Source organism: Hirsutella rhossiliensis, assembly GCF_020360975.1.
Source record: "Hirsutella rhossiliensis strain HR02 chromosome Unknown scaffold00013, whole genome shotgun sequence".
Classification (NCBI taxonomy): domain Eukaryota; kingdom Fungi; phylum Ascomycota; class Sordariomycetes; order Hypocreales; family Ophiocordycipitaceae; genus Hirsutella; species Hirsutella rhossiliensis.
The window spans coordinates 767,505-795,312 of NW_025408679.1; the positions used below are offsets into that span (position 1 = coordinate 767,505).

At 58.3% G+C, this 27,808-nt stretch overlaps 6 protein-coding genes across 6 annotated transcripts; 2 read left to right on the forward strand and 4 right to left on the reverse strand.

Annotated features, from left to right (window-relative positions):
* Nucleotides 1-1,980: 1,980 nt before the first annotated feature.
* On the reverse strand, nt 1,981-4,088 carry HRG_09630 (kinesin; the record flags this gene model as incomplete). The annotated part of the gene is made up of 5 exons (XM_044868101.1): nt 1,981-2,750; nt 2,810-3,040; nt 3,099-3,554; nt 3,615-3,798; nt 3,867-4,088. The coding sequence occupies 5 exons, from the start codon at nt 4,086-4,088 to the stop codon at nt 1,981-1,983; spliced, it is 1,863 nt and encodes a 620-aa protein (XP_044716682.1).
* Nucleotides 4,089-12,855: 8,767 nt separating this feature from the next.
* On the reverse strand, nt 12,856-18,099 carry HRG_09631 (ABC transporter transmembrane domain-containing protein; the record flags this gene model as incomplete). The annotated part of the gene is made up of 10 exons (XM_044868102.1): nt 12,856-13,181; nt 13,390-13,458; nt 13,529-14,514; nt 14,570-14,673; nt 14,728-14,888; nt 14,940-15,163; nt 15,230-16,196; nt 16,249-16,864; nt 16,916-17,725; nt 17,788-18,099. 10 exons carry the CDS (start codon nt 18,097-18,099, stop codon nt 12,856-12,858), a joined length of 4,575 nt encoding a protein of 1,524 aa, XP_044716683.1.
* A 765-nt stretch (nt 18,100-18,864) lies between these two features.
* On the reverse strand, nt 18,865-19,855 carry HRG_09632 (alpha/beta hydrolase family domain-containing protein; the record flags this gene model as incomplete). The annotated part of the gene is made up of 3 exons (XM_044868103.1): nt 18,865-19,147; nt 19,199-19,446; nt 19,502-19,855. 3 exons carry the CDS (start codon nt 19,853-19,855, stop codon nt 18,865-18,867), a joined length of 885 nt encoding a protein of 294 aa, XP_044716684.1.
* A 487-nt stretch (nt 19,856-20,342) lies between these two features.
* On the forward strand, nt 20,343-23,620 carry HRG_09633 (HEAT repeat protein; the record flags this gene model as incomplete). The annotated part of the gene is made up of 2 exons (XM_044868104.1): nt 20,343-20,390; nt 20,450-23,620. 2 exons carry the CDS (start codon nt 20,343-20,345, stop codon nt 23,618-23,620), a joined length of 3,219 nt encoding a protein of 1,072 aa, XP_044716685.1.
* Nucleotides 23,621-23,698: 78 nt separating this feature from the next.
* Nucleotides 23,699-24,980, reverse strand: HRG_09634 (NUDIX domain-containing protein; the record flags this gene model as incomplete). The annotated part of the gene is made up of 2 exons (XM_044868105.1): nt 23,699-24,348; nt 24,440-24,980. The coding sequence occupies 2 exons, from the start codon at nt 24,978-24,980 to the stop codon at nt 23,699-23,701; spliced, it is 1,191 nt and encodes a 396-aa protein (XP_044716686.1).
* A 675-nt stretch (nt 24,981-25,655) lies between these two features.
* Nucleotides 25,656-26,871, forward strand: HRG_09635 (PQ loop repeat domain-containing protein; the record flags this gene model as incomplete). Its single annotated transcript, XM_044868106.1, has 4 exons — nt 25,656-25,714; nt 25,776-25,798; nt 25,856-25,998; nt 26,059-26,871. 4 exons carry the CDS (start codon nt 25,656-25,658, stop codon nt 26,869-26,871), a joined length of 1,038 nt encoding a protein of 345 aa, XP_044716687.1.
* Nucleotides 26,872-27,808: the final 937 nt, after the last annotated feature.

A 27,808-nucleotide genomic window follows, 5' to 3' on the forward strand; every position in this document is an offset into this window, starting at 1 on the left:
CCTCTCCATGCGCCGCGAGAGCACCGTAGCGCCCACGGGAGTTCAAAAAGAGAGAAAAGGAGGGGGGGGGGGGGCCGCCATTAATCCCGGCAAACGCGCGAGGGCGCCCATTCCCGGTTGTTGGGCGTGCGACGCCACGCGAAGAGTACCTACCTACTTATAGTACTTACTAGCGTGTAAGTCGCGGCGCAGGCTATTCATACTGGCAGAGGAATCAAGCATGCGTACTGTAAGTTACTGTACGTACAAAGTCGGCATGTAGAAAGCACAGTAGCCACAAAACTGTCCTGCCGCCTGCGTACGCGCAGGCCCAGACGCCTCCCATCTACCTCAAACAGAACGGCACGTTTGCCCGGGGGCGTCAGAAGAGGAGAGAGGGTTTAGTGGCTTGCGAGACGCTCCCGCCTTCACGTTTCCCCCTCCCAGGCTGCGTCTTCCTCCTCGCTCGAGGGAGGAGGGAGGGGCTCACGGACGGACCAGATGGTTGAAGCAATGACGGAAGAATGCAACCGACTTGCAGTCTAGTGTGCTCACGGATCCATGACGCACATCTCCCCAGCTTTATCTCGAATGAATAGCCTGGTGACCTCGACAGTCGGTCTATATAGACTATATAGATATTGAACCAGAGGAAGAGCGCGATGCCATCGTCGCCATATACTGTACCTGCACATCTCGAATCATGCACTGTGCTCCGTAGCCCCGGTACACCTACCCAGCCCAACCTGTCCGTATTCCGGTGCGGCCGTGGCTCGGCCCGCAGCCGGGGCATGGATTGTTGCACGCGACTACGCCGCATATATATGGCGTGGGGGCAGATGGATGCAAGTCTCCATGCCAATGGCTCCCGACGCTCTGCCAGTCAATCCATGTAACCCTCGTCCCTGACTACGCGGTCCGTCTGCCCGTGGCTGCTTTGCCGCCAACAAACGCTTTGCTTGCCCAGGAAGATGCGTTCCCCATCCGGCCTCCCGCGACCTCCCGCCTCGGCCGGCTCCCTCCCATCTCAAAGCCGTACCCGTACCCGTACCCGACGTCCTTGTCCGGGATATCCACACGCCCAGCCCGAGTGCGAGCCCAAGCCCTTCACTCGTCACGTATCACTGCAAGCTGCCCTGGCCTCGAGGTAGGGCCGCCATTCATGCTTGGCAGCCCAAGGCTAAGCCGAGAGATAGGCCCTCCGCCGAGCCTTCCCATTCCCGGCATTGACAAGGCATGCATATGATGCGTGCCAAACGTGCAACTTTGCCATTGGCTGACGCCCACATTGCAGAGCACCAGGCGAAGACATTGCATCGCAGACAACCTTGCCGCTCCAATATCCGCCGCGCCAAACAGGGAACCGAGACCAACGCGCCAAGTGCTGCGGCCGCCTTCGACACGCATCGGCCAAGCCGCCCAGTTCAATTGCTCGCCGTCAAAATGCTATGGGTATACAGCAATAACCGACAACTTTTGCTGCAGGGAAACAAGGAAAGGAAAGACCGCCCAAGCAGCTCCCAAGTACAACAATTACGCCCCTTACGCCGACAAAGTCACGGCTGCCCTGTGTAGCAAAGAGTGAAGGCGAATCAGTCAAGGTAGACAAACGGCGCCAGGGGATAGCCCTTGACAAGGCAGGCCGAGCTTTGAGCAGATAGTCATTCGTGCGTCATGAGGAAAATGCCATCGACCCTTGTTCGAATAGTGTCTCACCCAACATCGGCGCCGTTGAATAAACTGCAACATGTTTGCCAGTGTTGTCAAACCCAGGGCCGTGGTACCCGACACAACATCAGAGGCTGTCGTCATCCGTTACTCCCGCACGCGGGTAACTTGCTCAACTGTAGAATAGCGCGCCGATCCGGCTGGAACAAACAAAGGGCAGATGTGCAAAATACTTTGCAGGAGTGGCTTGGGTATGTGTTGTGAGATGCAAGAGTAACCCGGCAGCAAGCCACGCGTGGTCCAGAACGGACCCGGCCCGGAGACTTGTAGTTGCTACTGTTGCTGGACCGAATTCCGGGACACACCGTCGACAACCTGCGTCATGACGCGGAGGTTACCGCGCCCATCGCTCGGCACATAGTAACCTTGCGGCTGGCTGACAGAGGCCTGTGGCAGGTCTGCCGCCCGAAACATGGCGTTGCCATTCGTGTCGTACTCGGGTCGCGGCGAGCCTTCGAAAGAACTAGCCATGAACGGCTGTCCCGGGCTGATCTGGACAGTTTGGTTGACGAACGCCGGTTGCTGGGTAGGGGCTTGCTGTGCCGTGTAGGCGTACATGGACGGTGCGTTGGATCCAGCCGAGCTCTGCTGCCACTGTTGCGAGTACATGCTACCACCGCCGGGACTGGTATATTCACTGAACACCGAAGGCCGCCGGCTCGTGTCGTGGGGGCTGGTAACAAGGTCCAAGCCTAGCGGACCGGCTCCAGCACTGACTGCCGACTGCTCGTTGACGGGTATGCCGCTGTTCTCGACGAAAGGGTGTTGCTGCGGCGCCATCTCCGTCTGTATCATGGGCGGATGGAATGGCGTCCCTCGGACCGGCAGGTCACCCATGTAGGGGGCCGGTCCTCCGTGAAGACTGTGCCCATTCGCTGGGGCCGTCGTCGGTGTGTGTACCAGACAGTGCGTCGTAGCGGGCTTGGACCGTTGCAAATCGTGCTGCTGCTCCTCGTCCTTGATGAAAGAGCCGTCGTCGTTGTCCGAGGCGTAGTTCTCGGGTAGCTTGTCCTCAGCCATGACGTAGACTTCGGTTGTATCATCTGCGGCGCCAGTCAACGTCTATCCTCTGTGAACTGTCGCCGATTAGACGCCGGCCTACCAATCTCCCCATTCTTGAAACGTTCCTCTTGCCGCGCCATCTTGAAAATCTCATTCAGGTACGGTCTCTTCTTCGCGTTGGTCTCGTTGTCCATGAAGAAGGCCGACAGTGCCTCGTTGGTTGTTTCCTCGAGTTTGTTGACGTTTAAAGCGAGCTTCTGTATGTCCGGGTGTTGCTTCGCATTTGGCTCGACGACAAGTCGCAAAATGTGGGCGAGTAGATGGACGCGCTCTGTGGCCATGACGATCAGCAAGGGGCAGACCGTAGACGCCAACACTCGCCAGCCTACCTCGCTTGTACAAATGATCGGGCTCCTTATGCCGGACCTTGTCGTCCTTGGTCGGACCCCACGGCTTCGGCCACCAGTCTGGTGCCTTTTCGTCGCTGCCCGTGTACGGATGGGTCGACTGCTTCTTAGGCTCAACCGCCTTGACCCACGCCTTGGCTATCAGCTTGCAAGCCGTCTGCTGACAGTTCTTGAACCGTTGTTCGTAAAAGCTCCACACGGCCTCCGAGTCGCCAACCTTGATTCCTTTGCGGGAAGACACAGTCATCGGCATGTCGTCATCTTCGTTGATGGGATGGCGGGCCCTTGGCCTCTTGCGACCCTGCCGCGCCGGGCTTCCCCAGTCGTCAAACACAGAACTTCGGCGCCGCTCGACGGCTCGGACCCTGGTAAACGTCCCCGGGCGGCCGTATGCGCCGTCTTCAAATCCAAACCCCTCGTCGAGCATGGGATCGGCGCCTGGCAAAAACCGGTCAGCATCGGCGCGCCGGTAGGGGGGACTCGTAGGCTTCCACGGACCGGAGTCGATTCTGCGCATGACCTGCTGAAACTTGTGGGCGTCGAAGAATTGACGAATGGTGTTGTCGTGTAGCTTCTGGCCGGGGCTAAAGAAGGTCATCGGAATGCCCTCCTCCGTGATGGCGGCAACAAAGTACTGCTTCGCCGCGATGCCACAGTGTGAGCGCAACGCCTCATCAATTTGCTGTGCCTCACGGAGCACCTGCATTAGTAGTCTGCCCCCGCAATGAGCCGTTGGATGACGAGACTCACCATCGGCGGCTGTCGACGATGCACGTCGTACGGGTCTTGGAAGCGGGTGCCGTCACCCCCCTCGACCGGATAGCGCTCCTGCGAGAAGGCATCTCCACGCGGAGCGCTGTCTGACCCAAATCGTTCATGCTGGAACGACGGGTGACGGGTAGCGGGTGGGTAGCATTGCTGCTGGAAAGACTGCTGCCGTGGAAACGGGTCCCGCGGCCAGTCTCGAACCATGGCTAGATGACGAGCGCGAGGCCAAGGAGCAAAGGCTGAGGGAAACTAGACTCGAACTCTTATCAGCTTCTGCACGCTCAAGGGGGGGAGAAGCTTACTGTGTCTGATGTTGGGACGGTAGGCAAGGCAGGATCTGCTTCAAATATGCGATCCGCAATAGCCCTAAAGCCCTCGGTATAGAGGACTGAACGGCCGTACTTGAGGGAATTTGTGACAGGCCGCTCGTGGGGGTGATTTGACGAAGACGGACGGCGATACTGTGTCCCCCGGCTCAACTGGCTGATGCCTCTTGGGCGACAAGTGGGTGGTCAAAAAGTTGGCACTGCTAGCGTTGCATGTCGTGCAGGGCTTAGCCCGGGCAGGTGTTTGCGCTGCAGCGGACGGGCCAGCGTGAGGAGTGAGCGTCTACTACGAAGCTCGCTGCTGAAACGAGAGACGCTGTGCGACGTTGCCAGGTGCCTGAACGATTCGCAGCCTCGACGTCAGCGCTCAACGGCAACCTTGGTAGCTGTGCAGTCAGAGCCGGGCCTTGAAGCTGGGTTGTTGACGTGACGGGCTGAAGCCAGACGGCGGATGTGGGCAGACAAAAAGGCAGAGGTTGAACTTGGCGAGGGTCGTGGTCGCACAGGCGTCAGCCAAGTCCTGTTGGTCCAGACTTCTGCGTTGACCCTTTGGCAGATGGACAATGTTGGCCGGACCAAGCGGTACCACCAGTTGGGTGTGTGCGTCGGGTCCTTGCGACCACTCTGAGCTGCCGCCGAAGAGCTTTGTGGCCTAACCCGCGATCCGGGCCGCTTTTCCTGACACGCGAGCTCGAGGGCCTGGCAGATTCCAGTACGAACGGGAGCAGATGACAGCGTTGCTCATAAATCTCCAGCCGCAGCAGCGTTGGCCTGGCTACAGTCGTGCGATGCAGCAGAAAGAAGCTTGCTGAGCAATGTGCATGTGCTTGTCCGAGCGTCAGTTGCCTCTGGGGTGCCGAATCAAAGGCGGCAATGGCGGGAGCGGTCTCGTAATAGGCTGCCTCGGACGAGGTGGCGTCGCGACAAGTGTGGGACAGAGCTGGGCTCGTCGGGAGCGGCCAGGTGGTGCAGAACAATCGAAGGGCCGATGGAACAGGAGAGTCCAGGCGGTTGGTCCGTGAGAATGCGTCGGGGTGGGATGCGGAACGGCTGGCGAGGCACAGGGGAGGCAGTTACCGGAGCGAGGAGGGAGAGGGAGAGGGGGGGAGAGAGAGAGAGAGAGAGCAGGTATTATTAGATGGACGAGAGCGAGGGATGGGCCGGCGCCAGAGAGTCGGTATCGGTCCAGGTCTGGGCCTGTGCTAGGCGAAGAATGAGACCAAGGCAAAGGCAGCCCCCGCACGGGACCTGATGAATGTCTCTCTCTGCGTTCTGTGACTCGCGGTGCATTCGTTGGGCGGGTGGCGATGGCTTGCCTCGTCCCCAGTCAGCCAGCGGATGTAAGCAGCCCTTGGGAGGGAAAAGCGTGTGCAGCAACGGCAAGACGGGCAAGGCAAGGCAAGAGGACAAGAGGCAGCAGGAGAGCGAAGCGGTGACGGTGGTGGGCGCTGTCGCCGGCGCTGGTAGGGGACAGCAAGACCCCAAAAGTACCTAAAAGTACTATTCTGTAAAACAGCAGGCGACTCCTGGATCATCAGGCGCGGAAGCAGCAGCTCGGGAAATACAGGTGTCTCGAGGCAAGTAGAGCAAGTAGAGCAAGGCAGAGCCAGGCAGAGCCAGGCAGAGCAAGGCAAAGCAAAGGGGGCAGGCGGTGGATTTCCCACGCGAGCAGCACACCCCCTGCTGAGGTGCCCTTTAGCTCTGGCGGGTGTGGGAGACGGGAGACGACGAGGGAGTAAGAGCAAAAAAGAAATAAAGAGCAAAGGGGACGAAGAGCAAAGGAGGGGGAGGCCCGGCCAGGTTGAGAGGGAGGTTGCGGAGAGAGGCGGAGAGGGAAGAGAGGGGAGGGAGGTGTGTGGTGGTTGGCGGCAGAGCTTCGTCGTCGTCGTCGTGGTGGGTGGAGGCCGTGAATGTACATACAGCCGTACTGGGGAAGAGGAAGGGGAAGAGGTACCTCGGAGCTTGGATCAAGGACACGGAGACGAGCGAGAAGAAGGTAGCGGGACCTCTCGGGGGACTTGGCTGACAAGGTATCGGTACCTTTCCCGCCCACGGAGCACCCTGTACCCCGGGGCCCCCATGCCGTTCGTTCCCCATTATCTGCAGCAGCACGTCTGTAGGCACTGTGCTGCCTGCCATGGACGGTGCGTGCCGCCGTCACACATGCTGTGAAGCCGGAAGCGGGTCGGCCCTCGAGCAGCGAGCGAGAAAAGGAGATGGATTGCACAGCTGTGTGCGGCGCAGGCACCGTGACTTTGACTTTGACCAGGGACAGACAGCATTGTACATGCACTCTCTACCCGCGGGCCTTTTGTGTCGCCCACTACATTAGGTAGGTACAGATAGTAGGTACTGCAAAGTCGATGGCCCCGTTATGGAAGCCAACGACGACTACTACTACCTAGGTAGTACCGTACGGTAATTAGGCCCGTTGTCTTGGGGTGGGGGCTTGGAAGATCTACGTACAAGTACTCGTACGCACAAGTCTCGTCTGGCAGCTGGCTACATTAGCGCCCGTGCCATGTCCCGCCACCGCCTGGTCGGGAACGGGAACAGTCTCTTGCGCCGGGCCGAGCACCCAAGCCAGCGCGGTGTACTATACTCCGCCAAAAGCCTTGGGTGATGATGATGATGGTGATGATGATGGTGATGATGATGGTGATGATTGTGATGATGATGCATGTTTTCCCTCTGGGCACCAAACGGGCAGGGCCCAAGAGTTGCTTCAGATGCCTTTCCAAGCTCGTCCGGGACCTGGTCCGGCGGCGGCCCGCGGTTCCCCACCCACGATGGCAGCCGGTCCTTATCTCCATGGAGAGCATGGGGAGCATGGGGAGCATGGGGAGCATGGGGAGGTACGTACCGCGGCCCAGGTGCGCCTTGGCACCATCAATTCCACCAGACCTTAATTACACGTGCCTCCTTCCAGGCAATGTCGGCAGAGCTAGCCCAAAGCTACAGGCGAAGATCTCTGCTGGGGAGGGGGTGTGCAAGATGCGGGCAGCAGCGACGGTGGTGAGAGACTGCCTGCCTCTGCTCACCTACAGCCTACAGTACAGTACAGTAGCTTACCCAGCGGGCCAGCACAGGTGCGTTTGCCCACTGCCAGCACTGCACCCACCTGGATCGGTAGGCCAGGGCGCACGTGCCGCGCTTGCATACCTTACACACATGAGACGCCTGGCAGGCCCTCAATCTTTGACGGCGACATCTCGATTACATGCATCCCGTGTCGAGGTTCGCAGGACTCGGCCATTCTGCGGACGGGACGCTTGGGCTGCTGACAAGGCTGGCCGACGACCCAAAAATGGCTTCGCTTATGTCTGATCAACACCCTCCCAACCTCATCTCGTCCATTCGCCGTCCACTGCCAATTGCCGGCTCGCCAAGCTGCTATCGCCTTTCAGCCAAGCATGTCATCCAGGCCAAGGCGAGACAGGCTGTCAAACCCCCCGTCGTCTCCCCTTCAGCGCCCCCACCTTGGAGCGTTCCGCCCGACTTGTCGTGGCACATGTACGAATACACACAGGCTGTACATACTGTACATTGGTGCAGGACCGGCCGGACCTTGACTGCGAACCCTCGGGGCAGAACTACCCCTTGGACTCGGCCCTACTCGATGGCCTGCCTTTCTCCAAAGCTCAGCACGTCGACCGTTGATGGACCCCTGCACCATTAGCGACAAAGCAAGAAAGGAGGGAAAAAGAGAGCCATGCCCACGCTACGGATACTGGATCCGTGGACTCAGCGCGCTGGCTGCTCCCCCGGGCCTGCAAGTCAGGGAGCTGGCAGGGTCTGCCCTGGCCGGCGTGTGCAGGGCAGGCTTTGACGGACCGGGCGGGACAGTGGAGCGGGCACCAGCCACCACGAGCGACTCTGCCGTGCTGCGCTCCGAGACAGCTATAGCAGCGGAAGGCCGTTCTGGGACAAGGCGCTGACGAATGCCAGAGCTTCAGTTGCTGCGTCTGCGATTTCGGACAGGCCGACGACCAGCATCATGGCAAGGAACGGAACACTGCCGACCCTCGTACCGTGCCGAGTCCGATTCTTTCCCTTGCCGCGCAACGGTTCTTGATGGACGGTTGGTGGTGTGCTTTCTTTTTCCCTGCCCCTCCCCCCTTCCGAAGCCAAAGCCCAGTCGCAATGTCGTGCTCGCAAGCTAGGGCGGCCAATCAAGGGGTCTCCTTGGGTATCTGATTTGGGCACGGCGTAAACGATGTAGTGTTGACGGCCATGGCTTTGTGCGGCCGCCTGTGCAACAGCAGGTTGCACGAGCATGGTGAGCCGCCGGCTGAAGAGCCAACCCCGAGGCTGGCATGTTCAGGTTCCCGAGTCACCGGCGGAGAAAAGGCCTCCTACGGGCGCTGTACCGTGCTGCCTGGTCGTTGGGTCGCTCGCGGCTGGCGTATGTAGGTGCGAGACAGATTGCACCGCGACGTGGCGCGGGCCGTGGGCCTGGCGAGTTGCGCCGTCGGCACCGGCATGGGGATTCTGGACGGTGCGTCCAGTCAGAGTCTATGCTGTATATGTTGTAGGTGCCTGGAGAGACCATGCCTGCATTTGGAGGCCTACAGTACATGCCTTGAGTTTCGTACGGATACAGTAGAGACGGTGATGGCTACTTTGTTATGAACATGCTGGCATAGGTCACACATACTACAACATGGCCAAAGATGCGAGATGCCAAGGCAGGCAGGTATCTATCTGGCAGGGGATTATCTCGTCGAGGTTGGCGCTATCCGATATTACTAGTTACGTAGACGCGGGTAACTGTCAAAGTTGAAGTCTGTCAGCCAGATGAATCATGACGACGCTGGTACGGATACGGATAGTGCCTACCTCTAGCTGCCTCTAGCTACCTACCTCTTGCTATCTACCTCTAGCCACCACTGTACTGTCTTTGACTGAGGCTCGGAGGTGCCGCGTTCGTGCAGCTATGCCTGCCCGGCTACCTATTTGGTGCCTATTGTAAGCGAAACTGCATAAACACCTTCCTATCCGAGCTATTCGTAGCACTTTCCTCGTTGACGTATGTTTATAGATGACTGACTTTCTTTCCCTACCTCTACTGAATGTACTTCAGTCGTGTCTCGAATCAGGGACTGCGTAGGTACCTACGGAGTGCCTAGGTAGGTACCTATTAAGCCGGGTGCAGCTGCCATTGAATGGGACGGAGAATCGGCCCGCTTCAAGCGAGTTGCGAAGTCATGTAATTACAGTACGGAGTAATTATATACAGTACAACTCCGACAACAGTCAGTCCCCTGGACAGTAAGCTCTCCACTGCCACACACACACACACACGCACGCACACGCGCACACACGAACACACGCGCGCGGCGCAGCGAGGACCGAAACCGTTGGCCGGATTCGGCCTTGGCGCCTGCTCGATCCAGCGGCATGCATCGCCTGTGCTGAAAGAGGCGCGGCCCCTTTATCTCGACAAGAGGACTTGTCTCGCTTGCGTGTCCAACTCTATGGCAGCCGTTTGGGGGCACGACGACGGACGGCTCGGGACGTTGGCGGCTTCGATTGTCGGCCCGACCGAACCGCCATGATAGACGTCTCAGGCGAATCTAGCAACAGCCGCTCCGTTTTTCCTTTCCTTTTCTCCCTCGTGAGTGGATACAGACTAAGCCCCCACCTCACGTTGGAGCTGTCGGTCCCGTGTTTTGCAAAGAACGGGCACCTTTCCTTTTTTTTTTGCCTCTCCTTTCTTTTCCTGTTGCTTGCTTTTACGTTCAAGAATGCAACTGGGCTATATACGCCAAGAGGGAACCAAGAAAAAGGGGACGAGACAAAACAGGTTCCTTACCCTGCTCGGGGCTCCGGTCAAGACAAGACGGTGCAACCCAAACCTGATGGAACTGGTTTGGCTTTCGGGGCTAGGAAGGGGCTAGGAAGGGTCTAGGAAGAGGCCAAAGGAACTGGCAGCTGGGCCACGAGGCTCACGGCACCCGGGGCTATGTTGCTGCTGGGGACCAGGCGGGCTGGTTCCCGGGTGACGACGACCCTGGCGAGACGCACCTCAATGACGCCAAGGGGGTTTTCTTGTCCAACACAGCAGCACCGCGCCTCATGCTTGGATGGAAAGAAGAAAAAGCCGGGTTGAAAAGAAAGGGCGGTTCGCCAACGAAGCATATGGGTTGGGGTTCGTGTCATACAGGTACTGTACAGACGGAGAAAGAGGCACGCATGTACGAATGCAGCTGCTACTAGCTGACTCGACAGAATTAGCGAAAGCAGACGGGTGGGCGCTTAAAGGTTGTTCAAGCCGCCCATGTCGTCTCTTTGCCCAGACAGCATGATGGATGTTCCACGGAGATGTCACACATGCATCACCGTCTAATGAATACGATTGCATACGCGCACAGGGCATACGAAGGCACGGAGCTATGCACATGGCACCGCCAACCACGGGCCGTATGTCCCCCATATCGGACGTCCAGATGCTGAAAGTCATGTCGTGTGGTTGGGTGGTGTGCCAAGTGCTCCGTATATCAACGAGTCGGAGTGGGTGGATGGAAATAGATTTACGCAGTGGTTTGACTCGTATGGAGGCGGTGGCTGGCTGATATGGCCTCGATGATTAGACAAAAGTGGGCGCTCCGTCCCGTCCCGTCCCCTCGTGCGCTCGCTTTGACTGCATCTCAAGCAGAAGCAATGCCACCGACTTGAGGACGACGACGAGGAAGACGGCGTAAGAGAGCAAAAAGCAAGACAGTCTGCTAGGGGATCCTCTCGTCTTTCCGCCCCTCCACGGTCGCTGCGGAACATGTTGCGAGCTTTGGGGGAGGGGGGACGGTTGATTGGACGGGACGCGAATTGTAGGGGGATAGGAAGAAGGAAAGAAAAGAGGCGTGCAAGATGGGGGAATGGCGCGGGTAAAAAGAGAAGCCCAGCATGCCAGGGAAGAAAAGGAAAAATGGACAGGGGGAGAGACATGGGCTCCAACTTCCATCCATCCCAATGTCTCGAGACGCTGGGATCCCCCGCATGGAGGCACCAGCTGGGCTGCGGGAGGATTATAAATTAGAATCAGCTTTTTTAGATTCGTTATAATCAACGTTGAGATTGGTGCCGTGTGCCTGGACACGAGGTTGCGTCACTAATTCGTCAGCCAAGCAGACGTCACGGCTCGCGGCCCCCATCCTCTTGCCCCCCCCCCCGTATCTCCCTCTTGGTCCATTTGGGTCCAAACATGCTTCGTACTGTACATACGTTCAGACGCACAGGGACAGACAAGCAAATGCTGCTGCGCACGGCCGAGGGGAGGAGGAGGGGAATTGACGCCCCTCCTCTTGTTTTCCCCCGGGCTTCACATGAGGCGCCGCCGTGGCGCCCCGGCCGACCCTCTGCCCCCTCCCCCTCCCCCATCCTCCCCCTGCCCCTGTCTTCCGCCGCTCCCCGTCTGCAGGGAGCAGCGCGACATGCCGTCCATGTACATGCGGTACAGAGTACGGATACATTGCGATACCTCACGGCCAAGTACGAGTACGGGAACGGGTAGTACATGCATAGGTACATGCATAGGTACATACATACATACATACATACATACATACATACATACATACATACATACATACATACATACATACATACATACCTACATACATACATACATACCTACTGATCTACATAGTATGTACATACACGTACTCCCTACGCCCGTCTGCATCTGACAAGATGGCTTGGCTAGATGCTGCCCTTTGTCCTACCCGGTGGAGTATAGGCCGTGGCGCGGGATACCGTCCTAGTCGTGACAGCGGCAGGTTTCTGTCCTCACATGCATAGCTCGACTCTTATCTGCCTCTTTGGACTAGTCGGCCGCCATTAGCAGCAGCATCAGCCTGCCTGTCTTTGATCTACCGCCGACTAATTACCACCAGGCAGCCACAGTCGGAGAGCCCCTTTAGACTCGAGTTCGAGAGGGTACGTCATCGAGTGCTTGCTTCCACCTGCCTATCCATCCATCCGTCCAGTGTGCTTTCTTCGACTCGACTCGAAACCTATCCTTGTCCTCGAATAAGACTCCTTCCAGCTCCAAGCATATCCTCCACAGGGGCTAATACACACACACACACACACACACACACACACGCACGCACACACGCACACAAGTATACTACAGTGCAGCATAGTCCGTATCCCCTCCCACAAGCGCCCCGTCCTCGAAGCCACGCCGCCGCCATCCTGCTCGGCTTGCAGACGCGTACATGCGCCGTCAGCCGCGCCAGCCCTCTTCCCCCCATCCCTTCGTCCGTGTAACTGGCCTGCTCATGTGCGAACCGCAGCGACTCCTCTCTCGCGAGACGCGCCTGCTCCCTCTCAGCTTCGCCTCTCCTTGCGCTGCGGGTCCTGCGAATGCCGGACCCTCCACCGCGTCTCCGAGGCGTCCAATGCGCCCTGTTAAGAGAGACGGGTTTCGATATTCGGCGTGGCATAGACGCTGCGTAGGACCCTTGGGCGGTTTAAAACAGTCTCAACCATCTCCTCTAGATGCGTTGCAATCTATAGTACTCCGACCTGCTTAAATGACAGTTGCAAGGGAAACCCCCGTCTCTAGGTCTTTTTGAATGAGAAAGAGGCATTCACTATAAAAAACACCAAAACTCTCAGCTATGCCAATAGCCGTCCCTTCTTTACTCGAGCTCCAGACCCGCTTGCTTCATCAGCCCGTAAAAAACGCCCTGCTTCTTGTTCAGCTCGGCAGGCGTGTCAAACTCCACCACCTCGCCCTTGTCTAGCACGACTACGCGGTCGCTATCGAGGATGGTGTTGAGCCGGTGCGCGACCGTGATGATGGTGCGGTTGGCAAAGAGCGGAGACCGGAGCGTTGCCTGCAGCATGGCGTCCGTCTCCACGTCGACGGCCGCCGTCGCCTCGTCCAGCACCAGGATATTGGTCGGGGTCAGCATGGCGCGCGCAAGCGACACCAGCTGGCGTTGGCCCTGGGAGAGGTTTGAGCCTAGCGCAGGGGCGTGTTAGCAATAGTCTGTCGTCGTCATGGGGTTGCCGTTTGAAGACATGGCATCTAGCGGCCGGAGTGGCCCGCAACCTCACAACCTCAAGGGATAAAGTCAAACAAACTCAGGCAGCCGTGTGGCTGTCTGGCTGTCCGAGGGGCACGTGGGGTGGAGCCATGCTATGGGCCAAGCGGCAACGTCTCTACTTACCCCCTTCGTTGATCTTCGCCTCTAGTCCGCCCTCCATGCTGGCGACGTGAGACTTCAGGCGGGCATGGTCTGCCGCGACGTCAGCTTCTGGAACGGTGCGAGGGGGGGGCGGAAGAACTGGGAGTCGTTGAATACGCACCAAGAACGCTCCAGAGCTCGGTATCGTCATGCACATGGCCAGGGTCGAGGTTGTCTCGTACTGTTCCCTCAAAGAGAGCCGCATCTTGAGGGATGATGGCGAGTCGACGTCGGAGATCCAGCAGCCCAATCGACGACGCGTTGAGGTTGTCAATGTCGATGTGGCCCGTCACCGGCTCAATCAGCCGGAACAAGGCAAGGGTGAGCGACGACTTGCCAGCCCCGGTTCGACCGACAACTCCAATCTTCTCATGAGATTTGATGTCGAGGTTGATGTTCTTCAGCACGAGATCCAGCCCCTCGCGGTACCGCGTGCTGTAGTTTTTGAAGGCCACCTCTCCCTTTGCCGGCCAGGCCACCGGCGGTCGCTTGCCCGGGATGATCTCGGGCGCCTCGCTGGGCAGTCTGGCGTATTCGAGCACTCGTTCCACGGACACAATGTTCGTTTCGACTTCGACAGTCTGACGCACGATCCAGTTGAGCGACGTCGTAATCTGGAGCGCGTATGACATGGCGAGACCGACGAGGCCAGGGCTCAAGCCGCTGTGGTTCGCCACCGAGATGATGGCAAAGCCGGCCGCTGCCAGAATGACAACGGCTCCGATAAACTCGAGACGGACAGCCAGCCAGCGGTTCGCGCTGATGGAAGGATAGTACGCGCGGAGATTGGCGTCGACCCGCCACTCGTTCTCGAGCTCAAATCTCTGTTGTTGCCGGTAGGCCCGGATGGTAGTGACGCCGCCGAGGGATTCCTGGAAGTGTGCGTAGATGGGACTGCGGCTGACGCTGTCCAGCCTCTTGAGCTCACGCGATGTCCGGAGGTAGTACCGCTGGATGAAGTAGTAGGTGAGGCTGAGCGGGATGATCAGGGCGACAAACGCCGGCGTGGACACGGAGATGACGACCAGAGTGAAGCCAGACTTGGCCACATTGACGAAAAGCATGTTAAAGGTGCGAGCCAAGACCTCGTCGACGCGGTAAATGTCACTGTCCATGGTGAGCGCAAGCTTCGCGCAGCGTGCTACACCGTGGGCCAACGAACCTTGAAAATCGATTCAGGATCCTCCCCGTAGGCGTAGTATCGAAGAACGACATGGGTGACCTGAAGATGGCGTTGGCCATCCGCTCATGAAGCTTCCGCGATGCCTGCAAGCTCGTCAGCATGGCTGTGCAAAGTCACCTGCATATGGGTCTTCGCACCTCGATGGAGCAAAAGATCCACAGGATCAGTGTTTGGACGACGGTCAGGGCCGAGGAGCCAATGCCAAACGCAAAGTAGATGCCAATGTACTTTCCGATGCTGTCGTTTGAGCCCGTCAACTGGTTCCTCTCCGACCATTCTTTCAGCCACACGGAGCCCCCTGAGGAATCGAGTTAGCAGTCGTACAATGCATCAGCCGTTGGAGCCTTACCAATGTTTGCAGTTTGCGAAGCGAGCAACGCCAGGATGTAGATGGCCACGGCCACTAAGCTGTTCTCTCGGGCATATTCGCCGTACACCGACCACTTGACCTTGCCCTGCTCGACAAATTCCTTGGCTTGCCGGGTCCGCGATCCTCCGGCGACTTCTTCGTCTGTGAGCTTGCCCCGGGGACCTCTGAAGCTGGCCGTGCTTGCACGCCGCAGAGTTGCCATGCTGCTTGATCGAGGCTTGTCCACTGCCGACGACCCGGCTTTGATGGGCGCCAGTTCGGAAACATGCTCGAGGGCCTCCTCCATCTCCTCCTTGTTCTGGCCAACCTCGGCTTCAATGACAGTCGAGGTTTCGCTAGGCGGCGAGCTGGGGCCGCTGGATCCGCTGCCGCTCGATTCCTGACCTGCCGTCTTGAGCAGCTCGGCCACCATGCCCTTGCTCGAGGCAAGCTGGCTGTATGTGCCCTTCTCCATGATTTCACCCTCTTTGAGAAGAGTGACGAAGCTGGCTTGGCGCAGAACTGTAATGGCGTTGGTTGCCAGAATCCGCGTCTTGGAGGAGAGCAAGCCCCGGGGACCAAGAACATTGTCGATGATGTGCCTGCCGACGTGAGAGTCGACCGCAGACAAGACGTCGTCGAGGAGATAGATGTCCGCGCGGGCATAAACGGCACGAGCCAACGCCACACGAGCCTTCTGTCCGCCGCTGAGCGAGATGCCGCGCTCTCCGACGACAGTCTCGTCGCCATCGGGAAGCTGGGCAAAGTCGTCCAACAGGGCGCAGGCCTTGACGGTCTTCTCGTAAAACTCGGAATCGTAGCGGTACCCAAACACAATGTTCTCTTTGACGGTGGCGTTCAGGACCCAGGTCTGCTGAGAGGCATACGCGACCGTTCCCCTCACTTCGACGCTTCCGCTGACCTTGTACAGGTCTCCGAGAATGCCCTGGAGGAAAGAGGATTTGCCGGAGCCAACCCTACCAACGATGCAAGACAGCTCTCCCTTGTAAGCCGTGAAGTTGATGCGCTTGAGCGTGTTCTTGTCCTCGTGGCGGTTCCAGGATAGAGTGGCGTCGCGGACAATAACAGATTCCTCGCCGAGTTCTTCGGGCGCTGGCTTGACCGTGATGGCGTCGGGCTGGAGCTCCTCCGCAGTGAGGAAAGCAGTCAGCCGACCAACGGCAACCGAAGCCTCGACAATCGAGGTGATGACCATGGGCAGGACCGCAAGGGGAAAGGTCAGGAGGTTAAAGAGCGCTGCCCCTAATCAGTGACAGACTCTCCCGGGTTGAGGGTGAACAATACATACCGAGAGCCGGGAAGACGATATCCGTGGTTAAGGGGCGATTCTGAGTGAGCACGAAAACGCCAAAGGTCGAGCAGGACACGAAGAACGGGGCCGTGTTCCACGTGAAGTTGGCAAAGGCTTGCGTGGCGCCAATCTTGCGGAGATTCTTGAGTTCCTGCTCGTTCCGGACATAGTTGAGTTTGTTCATGAAGGCAGAGCCCCAGGCGTACAGCTTAATGCTCTTCATGTTGGTGATGATCTCGTTGATCAGCCTGCTCCTTGCGTCCTTGTTCTTCATCTGATCCTTTTGCAGATTCTTCATGATTCTTGCGACAAAGCCCTGAACAGGCATCATGACGATCATGACAACGATGCCGGCCATCATGGACCACCCCACAAGGTTGTAGAGCGAGACCATGCAGATGATGATCTGGAAAGGGGCTGACCAGGCCTGTTGCGCAAACTGGGTGAGATCCTGGAGGCGCTGGGCATCCACCGCCATGTAGTTGACGATGTCACCCGTCGTCTTGGACGCCCGACCCTCACTAGAGAGCCTGAGCGACTTTCTGTAAATGCTCGAAGCCAGGCCGCCCTTGATCCGCATTCCAGTCTCAAAGGAAAGCTGGAAATATTGGTGCTGAAGACATTGTCAGCCAATCCATGATTACAAGCATGGCGAGATACTCACCACCATGGTGGTTTGAAAGACGGCACAGGCAAACATGGCCAGTGCGATAGAGGCGCCCTTGATGACGGGCTGCGGGTCTCGATTCGGGCCGTACGAGGCCACAAAGTCAATGAGGAAGCGCAGGAGCTGGGGCTGTATGTACTGCGCGATATCGTTGCCAGCTTTGAAGACGGCACCAATCATATAAGGACCACCATACGCTCTAAAGAGGGCGAGCCATAGAGACGGCCCCTTTTTGCGGGACTTGAGCTCGTGCTGCCAAGCCTGGTCAAAGGCCTCTCCCGTGTTCTTGGTCTGGTCCGGCTTGGCCAGCCCCCAGAGGTCGCTCTCGGTGAGAAAGACCTTGTACCCATACCTCATCATCGGCGTCATCCACGAAAAGGTGAGCTTGGAAAAGACGGTGGCGTACTCTACGGGGCATTCGTCATCTTCAGTGATGGCCTCGTAGCCACTTGGAGCGGTGTTTCGCGGCCACAGCCATTCAACGGCAAACACGGCTACGGCTAGCCCGAAGCCGACACAGTAGGTAATGAAGTATGGCAGATTCGTGTCGTAGATTTGCTGCGAGACGAGGGAGCGCAGCTTGACTGCGAGTGAGATGATGAGGAGCAGCCAGTAAAAGAGCACCACACCATTGGCGTGCCTGAGGCGCGAGTGCTCAATCCACTGGATTGAGAAGATGACCAGGAGGGAGAGGATGGCGAGGACGGAGGTCCAAGTCCGGAAATCGCCATACCATATGCGCGGGTAGCTAACTATCTGGAAGGCGAGCTGGACGCCCACGTCGGCGATGAGTGCTGCGAGAAGAGTCTGTTGTAACGAGGCGCCATCAGCTGCGGGTTGCTACAGGGACGCGACGTCTGTTTACTGACCTGCTTGGTCCAGAAGTGGACGTTCTTGGAGGCGCCCTCCTGGAGAGGCTTCTTGGCGAGCAGCCACCAGATGGCAAGTGGACCAAAGACGAGGGCATACACGGACACGGTGGCGACCCAGACGTCAATGAAGCAGGGCGTAAAGTCGTAGCGAAAGGGGCTCAGTGGACCCCATCCTTCGGCGTTGCCGCACAGGGGCTGCTCGAACGACGAGGATGCGGCGAGATAGCTGCTTCCGAGCTCCTGTGACGGCCGGAAGCCCGTGAAGGAGCCGGTGCGCAGCAAGACGTGCTGTTGGCTGTACTGGTCCATTGTTCAAGTCGCGGACAGTGCAGGGCGGTGGGCGGCGCGGGCCGACGTCACGGCATACTCAGCGCTTCGGGTCGTCGGCGAGGCGTGTTCGCGTGATCGGCGGTGAACAGAAGTCGTCTGCGGAGCGGGCACGGCGGTCAGATGAGCGGTCGCCAGCACCAGACATGGAAGTCGACGATGCAAGATTCAAGGTCCGTAACGAGGATGAAAACTCAGTGGTCGAGGACCGTTGGGACGGATTGTCGGAAACATGGCGTCGCGAGGAAGCTTTGTAAGCGCTGGACTACGGTTTAGGCAGAGCGGCGGACTTTTAGTTAGCGGCGCTAATATGCATTGACCCCACTTGGCCCCAAGCTGCTGTGATGACGAACGCGAACCACTCTGGCTGTGGTGGATCGGATGTAACCCGCCAGAACGGCGTCGGACTTATCGCAGATAGCAAGTCATTTCAAGTCATTTCAAGTCATTTACGTGCACTGCATCGTTGATGTGATTACGGATGGAGGCCTTTGCATGGTATTTGATATAGTCGGTCCTACCAAGTCGTTCCCCTTTTCTACTGGCCAAGGGAGCCTCCGTCAGGCCATGCCGATACCGGACGGTATACTTCCCACAAAGCACTGGAAGGCATCGCCAGAATTGCTCCGCGTGCAGCCTACCCTGGACGCCGCAGATTGCCTGGTGAGCAGCTCCAAACCACTAACAACCATGCTGTTCTATCTGTGAGCGGTGTCTGCTTCGCACCCGAATCCACAGAGCTGCACATCATGCCTTCAACGTGCGCAGAAACTCGGCAACTCGCCCGGCTACCCATTCCCGAGCTTCCTCCCCCGTGACCGTGTGCCCTGCTCCCGGAATCAACCCGGACAGTGGACTCACAACAGGGTTCGCGTCGCGGTACTTCTTGTTCAGCGCCGCCTGGTCGACATTGTCTGGCACGAACTCATCCATCTCCGAGTGCAACACCAGCACCGGCTTCTTGAACCGGCCCCACACCCGGGCCACCGTCTCATCGTCCAGGTCGGAGGAGAAGTAGTCGTCATCGCCCCTGGCATGCGTTAGTACAGCCTTCAAAGACAATTCCCATGGCCTGCCCTACCCCTTTGCAAAGAGCGAGTGCATCCTGTAGGCCGACATGGGCACGCCAAACGCATCAGGAACCAGCTCGTTCGGGAGACAGTCGTCCGCCTTTCCTTGAGCGATCCATTCGGCGGCAAGGTCGAGGCTCGCCTTGTGGTCGGGCCAGGTAAGCTCGAGAGACTCCCGGTCCGACACTGGTGCCTGCAGGACGAAGCCGTCCACTGGGGAGCAGTTATGCTTGGCGTAATGCGTGTATTCCATGCAGTCCTAGAGCCGCCCGTCAGAAGTCGGATGGCGAGGTGAGCCTGGCATCTCGACCTACTTGACAGCCGGTCGAATGGCCAAACAGCACAATTTTGTCCCTCCCCAATGCGCGGAGATACTTGACGAGGGCGGATATGTCGTCGACGTCGCTCTTCAGGCTGGCCGTTCCATAACCAACAAAGCTGCTCCTCATGCGGATCTCAAAAACTGAGTAGCTGAGCTCCATGGCCGTCTCCAGCTGTCGCGCCACAGTGCGGATATATGACGTCGTATGAGGGCCATCTGAGAGGCCGCCGATGAAGATGACGGCGTTGCGTGAGGATGTGTTTCCCATCTCATAGGCACAAGTGCCTCGGGTGGGAGAGCGGTAGGGGTGCACGAGCACTTTGAATTGTTCCTCGACTGCCGTCATTGCTGAGCGTTGACGGATAACTCGAAGTTGTTTTGCACGCAATTGAAGCGGAAGTTTGCGCCAAACAGCGTCGACTCGTCAGAGAAAGGATGGCAAAGTTGTTGTCGTGAAATTCGGACCAAAGTGAAGCCGGTGACGTCGATTGCTGGATGAGCGGATTTCCAGCCGACAGCGCTGCAGCTTGACAGTGCGAAAATATTACAGTGCCATCATCTGTAAGCTGGGGGTTGGGATGGCCGTGATTTGGAAGAGGTCGGTCAGCGAGCGGCAAAAAACACAGTGTTGTTGGACCTCTCAAACTGTACACCCACAAGTCTACTTCGCACCAATCGCCCAGATTCTCGCAGCCACAACCCTTTCGTGATACCTCCGACCGGCCTCACAGGCGCATGTGCCGTTTCAGCGGTTGACCCGATTGCAAGAAGCTCTTGAATGCGGATACAATGCATATATAGCTTTCGCGCGGGGGCTTTTGCTTCTAGAGGCCATGGACACGACGCCCGGAGCTCGGGACCGAACTGCGCTCTTCCAGAAAGTGAGATCCCCCGTCTATCACCCACTCTGATGGCGGATCGAGGTCTAACACTCCAATAGCTGAAGCCATTTTGTGTCAAAATCAGCCAACATGCTATCCGCGACCCTGACGGGCCCGCGGCTACCCAAGAGTTGGTTGAGCATACGAGCCAGGTCCTGGACATTATCGAGGCGCAGATCGAATCCAACCCAGACGCGCTCGACGAGAAACTCGCCGAGTATGTATTCTTCCCCCTCTATCACATCTTCCGCCAGATGGACCGGTATCCGGTGCCCCTGATCGAAAACTGCATCAAGAGCCTTCGTCTTCTCATCACCTACGGCTGGAAATCGAAAATATCCGCCAAACTGGTGCAGCAGATTTTCAGTCTCCTCGTCTTCATCATTGACGGAGTCCCTGGATCTCAAAACAAGCGAGAGGTCCCGGAAGAGACCGTGCTGGAAGCTTTCCGTACCCAGACCGCTCTGCTCGGCGCCGCTGCTTCCTCGGCGGCTGCAGCCTTTGGTCTTGCCGAGCAAAATGCGATCCCTGTTCTGGGACACGGCATAACTGTGATGCTTGATGGCGCTGTGGACGGTGCAAATCCATGGATCCAGCGAGAAGCCTTGCGCTGTCTGCGAGGAGCGTATTCCGCACTCAGGGAGCAGGAAGCCTTGGCAAGCTTTCTTCCCGGGACCGTCTCCTCCCTCGCCAAGATCCTTTCTCTACACAACCGGCACAAGACAGCAGTGCTGGCGGAAAGCCTGGAGGCCTTGCGGACCGTATTGACGCGCGTGCTTGGCGATTTGAGGACGAGGTCGATTCTCGCTCAGGGGCGGCAGGAAGAACAAGACTCTGATGGCGACAAGAGCAAGATCCTCAGCCCGGCGTGGCTCAAGGCCACAGTTTTGCAGGTGAAACTGGCCTTGTCGACAATCATGAAGCTTCGTACGCTAGATGCGCACCAGATCCGAGAGGCGCTGGAGAGGCTCTGCGTGGCGTTGCTTGACGAATGCCACACCACGCTTTCAAACTGCACAGCGATCCTAGTGGAGACTGCAATAGTTCTTGATGGCGATGCTGGTGTAGCGAACTCGACTCAAACCAGCTTAGGACACTTGGTCAACATTTATCCAACGCTGGGAGAAACAGTCAAGACGATTGTTTACAACTGGATGTCAAGCCTCCCCCGGGTAATGCAGACAGGTGATGATGACTTGAAGAAGATTGCGATTCGAAATCTGTCAAAAGGCGTCGATCTGTTCCGGAACCTGGGCCTCGAATCGGCAACTCTTGATGACTCCATGTCCGCGGCGCTCAAGGACAGTATGGTGTCCCTCTTGCAGGCATCATCACAACAGGCCGATCCTGGAGTGCAGCTTCAGCTGCACGACGGGACAGTGTCGGTGGGAACCTCGGCTGCAAGCAAGCAAACGTTTCAGCCGCTAGTCCTGGCTCGCGAAAGCCAAAAGGAGCTGAGAGGTGAGCTGATGGGCCTCATTGACCGACTCGGCTCTGCGTCTCAGAAAGCCAAGCTTGCGGCCAGCCTGTTGGAGACTGTCCGAGAGTCATCATCCGTTGACCAAACTGCCGCCGTGTGGCTCTGCTTCGAGCTCATCAAGGCTGCAGATTCATCAATCACCGATGCTGACACCTTCTTGGACATGTCTCTGTTTGCCGGGCCATCAGACGATACAGAGTCTATCTTTGGCGACCTCTACAACTTTGCAGTACAGGTTCTCGAGTCTCGCGCGGACTCGACCTCTGGCGAGTGGTGCTCGGAGGCTCTGTCGCTGGAAGTCGTTGCTTATGCCGCACATAAATCCGGCCACTCGTTCCGGCCGGAGCTCATCGACGTGCTGTTCCCAATCGCGACGTACCTGGGGTCCGAGAACCACGCCTTGCAGCAGCACGCCGTTGCTGCTCTGAATAGCGTGGCAGCGTCGGCTCAGTACTCGAACGTGTCAGACCTGATTGTCGACAACGTCGACTACATGGTCAACTCGGTCGCTCTGAGGCTCAACACGCTGGACATATCACCGGCATCGCTGCAGGTCCTTTTGATGATGATTCGCCTTGCAGGACCCCGCCTGGTACCTTTTCTCGACGATGTTGTCGACTCTATATTCGCGGCCCTGGGCAACTACCACGGATACAAGTCGTTTGTGGAAAGCTTATTCGCAGTCTTGAAGGAAGTTGTTGATCAGGCGTCACGGACGAACCAGCACCTGCTGACAGACCGAGAACGAGCACGCGTGGACCATAGAAAGAAACCGCTAAAGGAGCAAGGGTTGGACAGCCTTCTCGATTTCCTGGATAAGCGCGCAGAACGGGAAGCGCGTGACGCTGCCGAAGCCGCCGGCGGAGAGCCAATTAAAGGCCATCCGCATGAGCCGTGGAAGACCGAGGCTACCGCTGACGAGGGCAGCGACGACGTGCAGAATCAACCAGGGCCTGGGGATGGCGACGAGAAGCCACCCAACTCACCGACGTATCAGCTTCTGCTCCGCATTGCGTCCCTCACCCAGCACTACCTGACTTCACCCATGCCGAAATTGAGAAGGTCGTTATTGGAATTGCTCACGACAGCTTCATTGACTTTGGCCGGGGATGAAGATTCCTTCTTGCCCCTCGTCAACGCGATCTGGCCCGTCGTGATCGGCAGATTATACGACCCCGAGGCCTTCATCACGATAGAAGCATGCAATACACTAGTGAGCCTGTGCGAGGCAGCTGGCGACTTCCTGAGCTCACGATTCAAAACCGAATGGGGCGATGGACTGCACGCCTGGTGTCGCAAGGCCCAGCAACAAGCTTTGGGCAGCCTCACCCGGTCAAGGAACTTCAAGGGGGGCAGGTCGCATCCCGGCGTAGGCGATAAGATTATGATTCCTATACGATCGACGGACGGCCTCGAGGGCAAGGAAACGGCGCTCGAACCGCGAAGTCTGCACTCGGGTAGCCTTGGGCAGCATTCTTCCCCCGCCAGAATATGGGAGGCGGTCGTGAAGCTACTGACGTCCATTGTCTCTTTTGTTCACGTCGATGCGGACATGTTTGACCAAATACTGGACCTGCTGTCAGACGCATTGGAACGTAACGACGGGGTGAAGGAGGCTCTGGAGACGATCAACGCGGATGCAGTCTGGTTGGTTAGGTACGAGCGAGGGTACGTTGATGCTCTTCCAACGCCCCAGCTGGAAGGCGTCAAGTTTGCCGAGATGGAGCGGATGCCGCGGAGTCAAGGGTAGCTGGGTCAAGAGGATCAAGGCCGGCGTGCATGATTTTCAAGGTGAGCCCATCACCTGTACGTATACGCCCAGAAGCTCTCATATCTTTGGGATTCCTGTCAAATATCCCTCTACTACTGCAGTCATGAGGCGATTGGCGATGGCCTGAGGCGGGGGCACTCGCAATCTTGACTCCCTGTGTCCCTCTGGCGCGGGCTCGCCCCGGAGGCCCGTCTCCTTCAGGGCTTCTCGAACCTCGTCGACGGTGAACCACTTGGCGCTCTCGAGTTCCTTGTCGTTGAGCGTGATTTCCTCCTCGCCAGGCAACGCCTGAGCGACGGCACCCAGCATGAGGGTAGACGGGTAGGGCCAGGGCTGGGTGGAGTGGATGACGACCCTGCCGACCCTGACGCCGGCCTCTTCCCAGACCTCACGGCGCACAGCCTCCTCAACGGACTCTCCGGGCTCGAGGAAGCCGGCGAGGGTGCTGTACCAGTCGGGCGGGTAGCGAGCTTGGCGGCCGAGCAGGATGCGCTGGCCGTCTGCGGAGACGACGGCGGCAATCATGGTGGGGTCGGAGCGGGGGAAGCAGAGGTTGGAGACGCCGTGGCGCGTGGGGCAGTCGGCGCGGGGCTGGGCGTCGGAGCCGCCCTTGCGGTCCGTCCGGGGGCAAACGCGCTTGTAGCCGGCCTCGACGGAGAGGTTGGGGCCGCCACAGCCGGCGCAGAAGGGGTTGCGGGTGTTCCAGTCTATCATGGACCTGGCTTGGGCAAAGAGGGAAGCTGTGTGCTCTGCGTGAGCAGTGATGTAGACGAGGCATCGGGACGACTGGGAACTCACCGGCTTCGGAGTTGAGGACCATGCTCCTCACGTCAGTCTGCAGCGAAAGACCCTCGGCCTCATGCTGCTTCAGAAAGGCCGCCGCGGCGCCGGCGCCGGCGCCCCTGGGCGTCGCATCAACGGCGAAAATGGGCTGGGCACGAACGACGCCAAAGTCGGACGTGTCGAGGTCAACGGCCTCATGGCCGCCCTCGACGGTGCCGAGAAAGACAACCAGCGGCTTCGGCGGCGCCGACGAGTCAAAGTAGTCGACGGCCCGGGCGTCGCTCAAGGCAAAGGGGTCGGGGCCTATCAGGGGCCTGACGCGGTCAAAGGGGAGGTGGGCGAGATGGCGGTTGCCGGCGGCGACGAGCGGGGCGAGGTTGCTGAGGACGATGAAGCGGGCGGCGGGGCTGGCGGCGGCGGCGGCGAGGAAGACGGCGTCGGAGCGGAGGAAGGAGTAGCGGTTGAGGCGGCTGCCCGCGTAGTAGTTTATGATTTCCTTGCCGAAGCGCCGGGTGAGCATGGAGGCGTCGGCGTGGAGAGCCGGGGGCTCGGGCATGAGCGGTGGCGAGCTGGACATGTGCGGAAGAGGGGGTTTCGCCGGAGGATTATGTTGGAGAAGAGTGGCTGTTCCTTGGGGTGCGAACGGTGGTGTGTGGGAATCAACGGAATGATATGCGACGAGCAGTCGAAGAGGATGGAGGTTGTGGCGGATATGAGGCTCGGAGCTGCCTCGTCCATCTACGGAAGCGGAGCTTGGATGAGGTAATGAATGGCCCGGCCGGCGGTGCCTGCAGGCACTACTTTGGAGCCTCGGCTCAGCGCGCCAGCGAGACCGAGACAGCCCGGGCATGATGGAGCGGCTGCCGCTTTCGGGCTCGCCTCCGTGGATCGGGCGTCGCTATAGGCAGGGCTAGCAGTAGTTATTAACAACCACTTTCTCTTAGTCTTGGACCTTGCTGCGTGCGAATTCGCGTCCAAGGCTTAAAAAAAAGAGTTTTTTGTTAATGATATTCCGAATACCGGCCGCTAGTCTGACGTCTGCCTAGTTTCCGACCCTCTGCTCTTCTCTTTTCCTTCTTGCTCCTGTTGCCACCTGTCTGTGTCTGTATAACTAAACCGACGCCTGAATCGCGCGTCTCCACACGGAAATCTCGAATCAGAGCCAGACAGAAGCGCTCGGCATCGACTCCGGCGCATCTTTGCTCCCCGAGGAGCCAGCATCGCCGCAGCCATGGCCCCCCCTGCGCCGACCTTTGGCCTTGACGTCGACGCCATCTCCGGCATTTGCGGGCAAGACACCTCGATAGTCTGCTGGTGCTTCTCGAAACATGCTAACCTGAGCCGCGCCCAGATCGATATCCATTGCCTGCTGGGGTTAGTTGGAATGCCTCCGTCCGACGGGGCCTGTCTGAAACTAACCGCCTCCCACAGTTGTCGTCTTCTCGCCTCAGATCATTCAACAGTTTCGACAGGGAAACGCCGATGGCTTGTCGATACAATTCATCATCATCTGGCTGCTGGGAGATGTCTTCAACATTGCTGGAGCGGTCCTGCAGGGAGTCCTTCCTACCATGGTACCGACACCTCTCCCGGTTTCTCCCTTCGCCCAATCGCTCTGACCCTCGACCCCCTAGATCATCCTCGCAATATACTATACCCTGGCCGACATTGTGCTCCTGGGCCAATGCTTCTATTACCGCGGATTCACGTGGCGCGACGAGGCGCCATCTCCTCGTAAGCCCGCCGCCAGGGAACCCGACGAGCGGACTACACTTCTCCCCGGCGACGCTCTCGTCGAGCCCCGCGCATCAGACTGGACGGGCCTCTCGCCTGCCGTTGACCACGTCTCCGAGGCTCCGGAGCCGCGAGCGCCGCCGAGCGCACTGCAGTCGGCCGCGTGGAATGCAACTATTGTCGCCATGGTGTGCGCCGCCGGCGTCTTCGGCTGGTTCCTCGCGACGGGCGGCAGGGCCACTTCATCCGACCGAGGAGCAGACGACGGGCTCGAGCTCGACGTGCTGGGCCAGGTCTTCGGATACCTGTGCGCCGTCGCGTACATTGCGTCGCGCATGCCGCAGCTCGTCCTGAACTGGCGCCGCAAGACGACCGATGGCCTGAGCATGCTCTTCTTCCTGTTTGCCTGCTTGGGCAACGTGACGTACGTGTTGTCCATCTTTGCCTACGACCCCAAGTGCCCAGGCAGGACCTGCGCGCCGGGCGAGGCTGCGCAGCTGTACGGCCGCTACATGCTCGTCAACTTGAGCTGGCTGGCGGGCAGCTTGGTGACACTGCTGATGGACTTGACTGTCTTTGTGCAATACTTTGCCTACAGGACCGACAACGGCCAGGGGCAGCCGCGCGAGCAGAACGGGCGGCGAGACGGGGCGAGTCGCGGTGAGGAGCGCTGGGATCGGCCGCTGCTTGAGCGATCCGACACGAGCAATTGACGGGGGATTCTTCTTCCTCGTATGGGATGGGCGAACTGGACATGGACTGGCGCTCAGGGATGTTTGGCGTTTGGAATTGGAAAAGGGGAAAGTAGACTGGTTGGTTGTCTCTTGAAAGCTGGAAACATGACGTGCATCATAGAGAGAGCGACTTTCTGTGGAATACAGCAAGTAACTTAGCTTCTCCATTCACGAGATGAACTTTCCTGCTGGATAATAGCCCCTTGGTCTATCCGCAGGGGTTGATCGGATTAACCTCTATCCGACGGCCAGAGAGCTAGTCCTTATACTGACTAGCGCTATTCTCTGTCCGGCGAGCATAAAAAGCTTTCCGGCCTCGCGCTCTTCCTCCTCTTCTCCCTTTCCTCTTCACATCAGTAAGGGTTATTTCTACACCGTCAAGTGTTTTAATATATCCAAACGGCGGCTCCGCGAAAGCGGCTTGCTGAGGGTCACTCTTCACTTTCCCCGTGGGTTTCCTTCCGTTCCCGGCCTCCCAGAGAAACTGTGACTGCCTTTCCTACCAGCCGCGAACGTCGACTCGACAGGTTTGTGACTGTGGGGTGGTCTCGACATATCAATTACTTGAGTCAATGACTTCTGCACGTACCTGGTAGAGCGAATATGGATGAAATGACGCCGTTGCGTCGGCGTAGATTCCGCCTCCCGTTGAACCAAGACTGGGTGAAGTTTGTCCACGAGTAGGGCGACAGATGATGCACCGAGGTGTCAATGGCGTCGTTGGTGCACGGCCATTCACAACCTTGATCCGTGATTGCGGCATAGTACAACCTTTCCAAGATGCGCCATGCTTGACTTGACATGCCGGCTGGACTGAGCTCCCGAGGCCATCTTGTTGAGTGAGCGTGGCCCTTGGTTTTCTAGACCGCTGGAGAAGAGCCTGCCATCCTACCATCCACATCCGTCTCGCAACGAT